Here is a 12,615-nt window from a genome sequence, read left to right as displayed (position 1 = left end):
TCTCAAGTTTACCCGGAGATTATTGCTACTTTCTGATACATCATATGATTGATATTCTCTGAGCAGTTCCCCAGTACCTGAGAACCACTCGCTGTGTCTTTGATCACTCTTCTAGCAGAATCTTCCGGATTGCTTGTAACTCCTTGAACTTTTCTGTATTTTTAACATTTGTTGTGTTTGTTTTGGTGACTCATCCAATTCTTTGAACATTCTGTTGAGAACCTTGTATCTTTCAAGATGAAGTACCAATTCAGATGAACTTGTACCCTAATAAAACCTTGTAATTAATGGATTTCAATTGTTTTCCTCCCCAACCATACCAACTCACATTATCCTTCCCCGCCCCATCCCTTTGCTTTACCCTCACTCACTACACTTACTAACAACAACAACACAACAACAAATAAATCTCTCTTGGCACTGGAAATGATTGCTGGTACATGTCCAGTCGTCCTGCCTGTTGTCCGACCAATGGCGGAGGTGCCCTCCGACACTGTCACGTCAGCGAGTTCCGTCTCAGGGGGCTCGGCACCATCCCCCGGGGAGCCAGGGGACATGCCGGCGAGGGGCAACATGAGTACTGGGATGGAGAGCGACCTGGACTCTGTCGCCATCCAGTCTCGCCGACGTCGCCACCTGGCCACGCTTCTCCGAAACAAGAGGATGACCAAAGTCGGTGAGATATCAGGAACTCCGGCTACATTTCCCACTCTAGTTTATTCAATGTCATGGTGCTGCATGGTAGAGTCAATAGCGACTTTGTTCTTTGCGAGCTGATTCTGTTTTTAATAGCATACTTCACTTTCAAAGATTGTTTAGGAGATATAGAGTCTACAGAGAGAGTGGAAAATGTGTATAGCATAATTACAGTTATAGTTATACAGTATGATAGATTTAGAAAGATCAAACATGTTTTTCTCTTAATTGATGACTTGTTTTGTGATGTATGTACCGACTTTTGGCCATTAGGCATATGGAAACGTGTGAGAATATCTGTGTCAAATGGTATCTTTTTTACACTGTGACTCTCTCCTGCCTGGGGAATGTAGGGTAAAGTCTACAAATCTGCTAATTTGTTTGTGATTGTGGAATTTGTTCATATAGTCAACACTTCCATTCTGATACCCAATGCAGTTGTGAGGCAACACTTTTGGGCATAAATAAAAAAGTTAACAATTCATGTAAACCTTTAAAGGGATGATATAGTTTTTGTTGAGATTGGGCTTTATTTATTTATTTCTTGGGGGATGGAGGAAGGGGGTAAATAATGAGAAATTACTCATGAAATATAAAAGAAAATACAATTTCCAAAGGAAATCATTAGTGTATTTGATGAAAATTGGTTTTGAAATTGCTAAGGTATCCAAAATTAAAGTGTTCCTAATAAAAGTTTGGACCCATCCTTTATTAGGACCACTTTGATTTTTTGGATATCTCTACCATTTCAAAACCGGATTTCATGAAAAAAGTAAACTGAATTCCTATTTAATAGAATGGTCCTTTCTTTCATATTTCATATTTACGAAGTGCTTTCTCATTATCGTGCCATCCCTTTAAGAAATCTTGAAGTTTATTTCCATATGCAATATGCATATCACTGATGGTGTTTGTCCACTGACTGGTTGTGGATGTTGAATACACAGAATGGTCGATCAACTCATGCATTTTCCTTGTGTAACCTTTCGTACCCACAGATGTAGACATTACATCAATTGTTCTGGATGACACGCAGAGTGTAGTGGGAGATTGTGCATCACCATCAGGGTAAGTTCAAAAGCCATCAGTTATTACAAGCTTGTCAAATTTGGAAAGCTGTTATTCTGATATTAGAACAGAATGCGTGTCATGAATGTGAATCGCCTGCTACGTTTATGTGTAGCTATGAAAATTGTGTATGAAATTTTGTTCTTTTATGTTTTAGAGTTATGAATAGGTAAATCCCCTCTACTATTACTCCACACATACCTACAAGAAATAGCCGCTCTTCTGATAAACGTTTTCGGACTGTACCAGTTTATCCATCTCTTCATATTGAGATTGTTCTTTTACAGTTAGAGCACTGAAGTGTGGAATAACTTTACACACACACACACACACACACACACACACACAAATCCACAAATATTTAGGACAGCTCTTTGTAAAATCTCTCAGATCTTTTTTCTTTTTTAAAATGTGTATGGAATTTTGTTATGCACATCCAAGAGGGTCTTCTAGATCATGTGCTATTATTATGCATTTTACCATTCTGACATAAAAGTTTTACCATTAATGTGTCTCTTTCCATTATTCCCACCTCTCCCTTCCCGTTGTAGGAATGGGAATTATTCTTGTGGAATAACTGTGCCTCCCCATTTCCCTGTGAAGTTCACCCAGTTGGAACTGAAGTAAGTAATGCATCCTACACAGTAATATGTTGTATAGTGCGTTATGATTTGCCTGTATGATGCACAATGCTGTACTGTTGTGTACCTCTCCCCTACTTTGGCAAAAGGAAGCAAGTGACATTTTTATGAATATCGACTTTTTTATTGATTTGGCATATTTGAGGCATGCTCTATTTAACTGAAAAATCCAAAAGCTACAAGTTTGGTCCATTTCTGAGATATTCGGGTGGCAAAAGGAAGCAAGTAACAACCTCATGATGTGATTGTCACATGCTTCCCTTTGCCAAATCATTTATATTTACACACAATCTAAAATACTTTGGCAAAAGGGAGCAAGTAAAATCCTTATGATATGATTGTCACTTGCTTCCTTTTGCCATTTTTGTCCCCGCCGAACGAGTTCGAGCAGGGGACTATGAAACGGGCTCCGTACGTGTGTGTGTCCGTGTGTCCGTCTGTCTGTCCGTCCGTCCGTCTGTCTGTCTGTGTGTCCGTGTGTGATCAAAATGTTTAATTTGCTACTTCTCTGTCATTTATGAGCCAATTTTGATTCTGTTTGCTTTATATGATAGCACTACATAGGAGCTTTGAAACTTCTACACAGAATTTCAGTTGTGACCTTTGACCTTGACCTTTGACCTATATTGTACATTTTGCTTCAAAATGCTACTCCTTCGCCATTTCTAACCCGATTTCGATTCCGTTTGCTTTATGTGATGGCACTAGGTGAGGGCTTCAAAACTTCTACACAGAATTTTGACCTTTGACTTCTTTGACCTTTGACCTTGATTTTTGACCTATATTGTACATTGGCTACAAAATGCTACTCCTTCGCCATTTCTAACCCGATTTCGATTCCGTTTGCTTTATGTGATGGCACTAGGTGAGGGCTTCAAAACTTCTACACAGAATTTTGACCTTTGACTTCTTTGACCTTTGACCTTGATTTTTGACCTGCATTGTACATTTTGCTACAAAATGCTACTCCTTTGCCATTTCTAACCCAATTTCATTTCTGTTTGCTTTATGTGATGGCACTACAGTCTGTAGGTGAGGGCTTCAAAACTTCTACACAGAATTTTGACCCTTGACTTCTTTGACCTTTGACCTTGATTTTTGACCTATATTGTACATTGGCTACAAAATGCTCCTCCTTTGCCATTTCTAACCCGATTTCGATTCCGTTTTCTTTATGTGATGGCACTAGGTGAGGGCTTCAAAACTTCTACACAGAATTTTGACCTTTGACCTTGATTTTTGACCTATATTGTACATTGGCTACAAAATGCTACTCCTTTGCCATTTCTAACCCGATTTCGATTCCGTTTGCTTTTTGTGATGGCACTAGGTGAGGGCTTCAAAACTTCTACACAGAATTTTGACCTTTGACTTCTTTGACCTTTGACCTTGATTTTTGACCTGCATTGTACATTTTGCTACAAAATGCTACTCCTTTGCCATTTCTAACCCAATTTCATTTCCGTTTGCTTTATGTGATGGCACTACAGTCTGTAGGTGAGGGCTTCAAAACTTCTACACAGAATTTTGACCCTTGACTTCTTTGACCTTTGACCTTGATTTTTGACCTATATTGTACATTGGCTACAAAATGCTCCTCCTTTGCCATTTCTAACCCGATTTCGATTCCGTTTTCTTTATGTGATGGCACTAGGTGAGGGCTTCAAAACTTCTACACAGAATTTTGACCTTTGACCTTGATTTTTGACCTATATTGTACATTGGCTACAAAATGCTACTCCTTTGCCATTTCTAACCCGATTTCGATTCCGTTTGCTTTTTGTGATGGCACTAGGTGAGGGCTTCAAAACTTCTACACAGAATTTTGACCTTTGACTTCTTTGACCTTTGACCTTGATTTTTGACCTGCATTGTACATTTTGCTACAAAATGCTACTCCTTTGCCATTTCTAACCCAATTTCATTTCCGTTTGCTTTATGTGATGGCACTACAGTCTGTAGGTGAGGGCTTCAAAACTTCTACACAGAATTTTGACCCTTGACTTCTTTGACCTTTGACCTTGATTTTTGACCTATATTGTACATTGGCTACAAAATGCTCCTCCTTTGCCATTTCTAACCCGATTTCGATTCCGTTTTCTTTATGTGATGGCACTAGGTGAGGGCTTCAAAACTTCTACACAGAATTTTGACCTTTGACCTTGATTTTTGACCTATATTGTACATTGGCTACAAAATGCTACTCCTTTGCCATTTCTAACCCGATTTCGATTCCGTTTGCTTTTTGTGATGGCACTAGGTGAGGGCTTCAAAACTTCTACACAGAATTTTGACCTTTGACTTCTTTGACCTTTGACCTTGATTTTTTACCGATATTGTACATTTTGCTACTAAATGCTACTTCCGGCGGGGACATATTTTACGCACTGCGTAATTTCTACTTTTCCTTGTTTATGTTTGCTACAAATCTAAAATACTTTGGCAAAAGGAAGCAAGTAACATTCTCATGATATGATTGTCACTTGCTTCCTTTTGCCAGATTTTTCATGTTTGCTACAAATCTATAATACTTTAGCAAAAGGAAGCAAGTTACATGATAATGAGTTTCTATGGGAATATCAAAATTCTTTGAATTGTCATAAATGCATCACCATATGACTTGCACGAATACCGACATTATTTCTCATCACAAATGTCCATGCTGAAGGGCCTACCCCAAAACATATTTTCTTCATTTGTAGCATTTGTACTCTATGTCACTCGCTTCCTTTTGCCAAAGTAGGGCAGACCTGTGTAGCTCCGTCAGGTGTAAGATGCACAGTTACATACTGCCATGGTGGCAGCCAAAGTGTAGCAGTCAACCATGATGATCCCAATGCTAATTCAGACCAATTAGGACTTGTAAAACTTTGATACAATAATGTAAAGGATATTTGTTTTTTTGTACATTTTTGTTTTTTCAAAGCATGTTATCACAATTTTGAACAGTAATTCAGAATGACATCATTTAAATTTACAAACTGAGGTCACTGGTGTACTTGTGTGATGAGCGCTCATGCTATGATGTTGCTGCATTATTGAGCTCATTCCCCCCCCCCCCCCCCCTCCAAAAAAAAAAAATTAAAAAAAAGAATAAATAAATAAATAAAAAAATAAATAAATGAATCGTTCATAAAGCATAAAAATTACCATCACCAATTGTTTGGTAATTCAGGGTATGGGCACTGGAAAAAAGAAAAAAGAAATCAAGAAATTGAGGATTTCTAATTGGTACCCTAGGGCACCAAAAACCATATGTACATGTAATGAATCACATCCAATAAAGAGTGAAAAAGAATGCTTGAATACTGACACCTCTACCCCACTCTGCCCCTTCTCTCCCCAGCACGACGGGAATGTCAGTCATGGTGCTGTGTTCTTGGACCAGTGGCTCCTCGTGTCTCGAGCAGATCGAGTCTCCCGAGTCAGCCAGCGCCACATTCTCCACAGTAAGTCCTGATTTATTCATTTTTTATTTATTTTTTTTTAACTGTGATTCACAATGGCAGTAGAAACAAACAGAAAGTTTGATACATTATACTGGGTTGTGAAAGTTTGATCTGATTTCAGATTGTTGTACTCTGCCTAAAACCCACTTTTCAATTTTTTGAGCAATTTAGATGCATTGAAATTGTGCACCTCATACATTTTTATTTTTATTTTTTGCATAAGTCTCAGATTTTTTGTTTTTTCCGCAGTTATTTTGACACCTTGATTAGAACTGGTAGAGAAAATCCTGTGATCTCTTTGGTGGAGGGTAGGGTGTTGATTTGTACGGGCCGCACAGTGCCTCACTGACAATAGCTACCGTGAACATGCTATTGTGCACTAAGTAAAGCATTCATGTACTTGGTAAAAAAAACAATGCCTGTTGGCCAGCTAACCATGCATAGAGTAATTACTGGATACATTTTTTGTTTGCTTGTTTGTTTGTATGTTTGTTTATTGCAAGCCAAAGAGAAATGTATCCAGTAAATTTGCCTTCCGGTTACTGTCTTACATGGCCAAAAAAGGTATTTTTGGCAAAGAAATGGTCTCGCATTCTATAAAACAAATGATGCCCATGTCTTTTAATGTGTCAGGAGGGAAAGTATGCATGCAGTAACTGTAGAATTTAGCCTAAGTGTACACCATCACATCAATATATTGTGTCTGTGCCTGAGTGTATTTGATGGGGGAGAATTGTCATTCATCGATATGATCTGCTTAATTCTCACCAGTATCTCCTCTTGTCTGTGTGTTTCTGTATTCTCAGGGCTTTTCACACACCTGGGACATGCCGGTTGGGGTCTTTCAAAACAGTTCCTACACATTCCGCATTATGCCACTATCAGAGGTAAGGACATATGGCCGATCATGTGATTTACAGTAGGACCTCGATTATCAGGCCTCGTCAGGACAGGCGGGCCTCCGGATAATTGATTTGGCCAGATAAGAGCGTTATGCTCAAATTCATTGCTTTCTAGCACATAATGCAAATGTTATTACCAATTTACCAATCATTATGATTATCTGCATGACATTGTCATGTGTGATACTTCACATGATACAGAAATAAAATGAAATATGAGTAAGATATCCCTTCATGTATTGTCTGTTTGATTAATATTGACTGACAATGAGATTGATATTGCCACCCGTCGAATACTGCCGCTGCATTGTACTGTAACCACTGCTGTGCACTCAGTGCCAACGACAAGCGTGGCACCACTCATTGATATATTGTCTTTAATGAACTATAAACTTAAAGTAACGGTTCGCTGTGATGATTGAAATATGTCCCGTCATGTATGTGCATGATAATAGTTGAACGTGTGTTTGTTTTGAGTGAGGTATGGCGCTGAAAATATGTGAAAACATAAAAAAAAAAATGTCAGCCAGTCCACGTCTGGATAATACAGGAACCGCATGATCGATAGCCAAGTAATCGAGATCCTATATTCTTTTGATCCCCTCCCTGGCAACCTGTGATTATCTGCAAGTATCTTATGGCAGTCCTTTTAGTTTGTCTTGACCGTTACTCTTTCCTTTATGCGTCTTCCCTTGTAGGTGCAGACGTATGACTGCACACAGGACAGCAGTCTGATAGGAATGGATTACATGGAGTATAGCTTCAACTTCGATCGGGACCTCTCCCTCTGCCCCGCGTAAGCGAGAACGCTCTGCACCCCATCACCGCCGGCTGGACATACCCCGCGGTTTCTGTTCCGTTGGGTCCGCGAAATCAGCGACGGTTATTTTGGATGCAGATATCAGTGGGAATAGCATCTAGAGATAATGCCTTTTCCATGTTTACGTGAATTGTATCTCGACTCAACAATAAATAATCATCATGGATATCTTCTGCCACAGCTGCTTTTCATTGAGTGTATGATAACTCTCAATTCATTCTATATTTCTTCATCTCTCTTCTCTCCCATTTAACAAAGAAAAATCTTTGGCTGAAAGGTATCAGGAAACTATTTACCTTTCAGTAATTATCTCTCTAAAATTTAATTGCTGTTATTGTAACCCATTGCGTATACACAGGTCCCAAGACGGATTAGTACTACCCAATCCAAATTTCATTCTACTCACCAGTACTGCGTATATCACACATTCCTAATATTACGTGACCTGTCATATGAAATTCATTTTCATTTTCTTCATTATCAATGCAAGTTACCATGGCATGTGTATAGTAAGTGAATGCCCTGCCCTCAGTAAGGGCTTGTAGGTGGTGAAGCTAACAAAAATATATAGAATTTTGTAAAAAAAAGCAAAAAAAAAAACATAAGTTCTGCGTAGCAGATGTTATACTTTTGTTCATTTTCATACCGTATATACTCTGTGTGAAAGGTCACTTCTTTTAATGCAGTACTAGCATCTATATTAAGAATTGTTCTCGCAAGTTTGTTCAGTACATGGGCAGCCCTTTGGATCATGAATTTATGTCAAGACTTTATAATCAACTGCAGCTTCTTGCAACAGTAGTGCCCTGGAGTTTGCGTAATTTGAGGAAGATTCTCGCGAAATTGCATCAAATTTGTTATGATGCTGAAGAAGTGTAATCATGAGTGTGAACATGCATGACTTTTAATACCATGAGTCATCAAACACATGTATGCAGGCGGAATGTTTAACAAGGGAAGCTGATTCGTGCAGGGATCACAGTGCATAAGGTTCAGGAGTGAATTATGAAATATTAATGGGGAAATGTAATTGTACCGTGGAATTTGTTAATTGTTTGCAGCAATACTGTTGTTGTGCACGATCAAACATAGGATTTTTTATTTTGTTTTTTTCCATGGACAATGTTTTATGCAAGAGACATTTATGGAGTGTCTATTTCAGAAAGTTTCAGAAATTCTTTTGCATGAGCACACTTCATGTTATTGAAATGATTGTTTTCACAAGTAGGTATATCATTTTTAGAAGCATGTGGACTGTGATCATTGGATAGACATGTAAATTCAAAGAACACCTGTAGGTTGTGTGCTCAGCCATGACGCAGGCACAATGTTTGATACGATAGCACAGAAGACCTGGATGAGACATGTGATTCAGGTAATATTTCAAGCAGCACTAGATAAAGGTCAGTACTGCTAAATTTTGTCTTAGCATTTTGCAGATCGACGACATGCACTATGGCCTTGTCATGCTCAATTTAGATGTGTTTCTTCTAATACATTGAATGTGTACATTGTTACGTTGGCAAGGATACTTACAAATATATATAAAAAAAACAATTATGTGAGCACATTGTACAGTTCATGTGTTTACGTATGTAATCACCATAGACAACTTAATAGTACTTTTGAAAAATAGAGCCATATGAGATTTTTATACTGTGATCAATTTTATTAGAAAATGATTATGATCAAAAGAAAAAAAAAACTATTCTTTTGTTTGTATATATTGCATCTGTCAGAAATAAGTGTATTTTTATAGCCTCTAGGGCACATATTTGAAAGTGCCAGTTTTTAATGGTATTGTAATTTCGAACTGTATGTGTGACAATGGTAGAGGGTGTCCCTGTTTGCGCGTTTTATATCCATTTGCGAAAGCCATGACCTTTTGTGGAGAGCAATATCCTTTATTAAAAAGTGATACTTAAGTCATGTGTGTGTACATAATGTAGTGTAAGTTTACTTATGTATTAAAGAATGTGATTGAAAGGAATTGTATGGTCCAATTTTCAAAGGCTTTCTGCAATTAGTGTTTCATACGGGATGGTTAAATGTAATACCAGTGGCGGATCTGGGGGGGGGGGGGGGGGGGGGGGCACACCGGGGGCCTGTCCCCCTCTTTATTTGTTGTTAAAACAAAAGAAATAAAAAGAAAAAAATGAGATGAAACCCGGAAGTATCACCAAAAAATATTGTTTGCGCTCCCCCCCCCCCCCCCCCCCCCTCTTTACAGAATTCTTGGATCAGCCCCTAAATACATACATTCATCAAACAATATCAGAGACCACACTAGATCAGCATGTTCAGTTGAAATGTATGGTCAGTTGAAGGGGTTCGCAGTTGTGAAATTTTGTGGTGAAAAAGGTTAAACTCACACGTGGTAACACTGCTCTAAAAGTCACACACTTCAAACCACAACTAGCACATTCTCTGTTTCTCTGTAACATATTGTAAATACTAAGCTACATGTATATCTGTATGACCATGTGATTCTGTAATTTCATTGAGTTCCCCCCCCCCCCCCCCAATTAAAGTCACAGTAATTATACTCTTGTTTTGAAATGCATTGTAAATAAATTGATAGAATATTATATACAAGACATAATTTTTAAATGTAAGCAAAGAGTGCATATCTGTGATTGGGAGAATTACATCCAAAAGTATGTTCTCTTACCCGCATTGTCTGATTTGATCATGTGTCTAAAAGATGTAAAATCATGGAGAAAGGAATATATTGATAATAACATATGAAAATGTGTTGGACTTTATCCTGGGTACTTTAATACTACTTTCAGGGTGATTGAGTGAGGGGGGAAAAAAGTTTTAATGTTTGAATTTTTTTCATTTTTCCCCTTTTTTCTTGTACAGTGTATTTCTCTCTGGGTCATTTAAGTACACCAATGATATCAATACCTGAGATGTAGACAACATGTACAGAGTTTTCCTGCTAGTAGTTCATGGCAAATTTGGATTTATGTAGACATCAGCTCAGTTTATGCTATGTTTCCCCCACACAGAATATTACAGAGTGGTGCCACCTTGATGTAGGTCATGCATGCTACAAGCGTCCAACATAGATACAAATATGTGGGACTATGTGTAGTACTGAACTGTACTGTAGTACTCAAGCCAATGCTTTCGGGGAATCATATGTGTAATGTAAAAAAGGATTTGCAGTGAAACTACCCAGAATAATTAGTGTACCTCAAACTGTCGACAAATTCCAAATCTGCGTGTTCTACACTCCATTTTGTACATTCCAAAACATTTGAATGAATTCATTTATAGGTTTTTATCTTTCTCTCTTTTCCATCATTCATTGCATCAAGCACAAATGCAGAAAAAAAAAGAAGCTTTATTACGGAAAGTGTGCCACATTTTCAGAAATAAGAAAATAAAGGAAAACAAAACAAGTACTTTCCGTTTGGTTTTGCCTGCAAAGAAGTCCAAAGATTAGTCACTGTGTACTGTTGATGATACCTGCCATATTCAAGTACATATATATTATCGTTCCTTTGGGTCTCTTACAATGACACTGTATAATGGAATGCAAGTATGTGTATCTGTGTACCGATGTGTTGATTTTCAGTGGCCTTGAAGGTAAGGCTTGTGGAATTGTGATTTTCTGTGTGACACATTGTCAAAGAAGAAGGAAAAAAAAAAAGAGACACTGACCGTAACTTTCACCACTCAGCCACATGTTCGAGAATGTTTTACACAAAACTGGTGTGATTTCGAACCAGAAAAAGTGCCGATACTTGTATTTTGTACTCTTCATTGTCCTGTATGGTTACACTCTCTCACATGGATGCTTACAAATAAATTTCAACACAACCACAGTCACTCTCCAAAATGCTTGTTTTGTCGGAGTACTGTATGAATTGTTTTGTGTGTGTGTGTGTGTGTGTGTGTGTGTGTTTGTTTGTTACATACTTTTGTTCCAAGAGAAGGTACATTGTACTTTCAATGTACTCCCATTACAACAAAGTCCTTGGGACCAGCATATTTCTTTTGTTATGATATTGAAATTTTGTTACAACTGTACAAGTAAAAATAACAAAAAACACACAGCCGATGATTTTGCGACCTGGATTTTTATTTTGTTGTAACCAGAATTTTGTTATAACTGTGTTCGCTGTAACGGGAGCGCACTGTACAACTGTAGCAGCATGGCAAATTCCGCAACGCGTGATGCTCTCGCCGCGACATTTTATGACTTTTTTCTTTCAAGTATCGCGCAACTTTTGAGACCAAATTTGTCGCTCCCGGGCATACCGTTTTGAAGCCATGACCCTTTGAAAAAAATTTGTCGACCCAAAAATTGCTCAAAAACATGATTTTGTGTACAAATGAAATGTAAATTGTGATTTTGCAATTAATTCATATAAAAATTAATATTTTTACTTTCAATGGCTGATAATGATTTACTTTAGCCTGATTATGCTTTAAAAAGTTTCTGAGACAAATTTTGACGAAAAAAAAAAGAAATACACAAGAAATTCAATAAACATGAAATACATAAGAAATAATTATGAAGCCGAATTTTTGCTTCAATATTATTGTTGAGGATATTGAAGAGAATATGTTCACCAAAAATTAGAAGTCTTGGAGCTTTATTTTTTGATTTATAGGCAAAAAAACATTAAATTAGCATAAATTAATTAATACAAAATACATACATCAAAATCTAAAAAATCTAACTATACAGTCTTGTAGATTACATTGGCCTTTACCTTAGTGCAAATTTTCGCGAGGATCGTGCGATCCACGACCGAGATCTGAAGGGGGGCCAAAAAGGCCCCCCGGTGGTTTCAAGTCCCTCAAAAAACCCGATGGGATTAGGGTTAATAATACCCCCTTTCCACCCTCAGAATTCTGCAATAACGTTTACGCAAGGTTAGCATCCATGGTCGTGGTCACGACAGTTCTTATTTCCCTGATTTGGCTCTTCCTACCAGACGCTGGCTGCCATTCTAGCATGAATTGTTATCCGAACATTTTTCATGAAATGAGATCTGTGTATGACAACTTCAAAGCACAGC

The 12,615-nt window shown here is 37.8% G+C and overlaps 1 protein-coding gene across 1 annotated transcript in view; it reads left to right on the top strand.

Annotated features, from left to right (window-relative positions):
• LOC139742476 (myelin regulatory factor-like protein) overlaps positions 1–9,655 on the top strand; it is a 55,360-nt gene extending 45,705 nt beyond the window's left edge. The window contains exons 18-23 of the mRNA XM_071653014.1: positions 449–676; positions 1,695–1,764; positions 2,316–2,387; positions 5,752–5,854; positions 6,661–6,741; positions 7,455–9,655. Of these exons, the coding sequence (XP_071509115.1) occupies positions 449–676; positions 1,695–1,764; positions 2,316–2,387; positions 5,752–5,854; positions 6,661–6,741; positions 7,455–7,556 (656 nt within the window). The 3' untranslated portion in view covers positions 7,557–9,655. The remainder of the gene's footprint in view (positions 1–448; positions 677–1,694; positions 1,765–2,315; positions 2,388–5,751; positions 5,855–6,660; positions 6,742–7,454) is intronic.
• The last annotated feature ends 2,960 nt before the right edge of the window (positions 9,656–12,615 follow it).

This window comes from Diadema antillarum, unplaced genomic scaffold (genome assembly GCF_040938485.1).
Source record: "Diadema antillarum isolate AM-2024a unplaced genomic scaffold, OU_Dant_1.0 seq00001002_RagTag, whole genome shotgun sequence".
NCBI classification, from domain to species: domain Eukaryota; kingdom Metazoa; phylum Echinodermata; class Echinoidea; order Diadematoida; family Diadematidae; genus Diadema; species Diadema antillarum.
The sequence above is the reverse complement of the archived record's forward strand: the minus strand, read 5'-3'. Positions and strand labels throughout refer to the sequence as shown.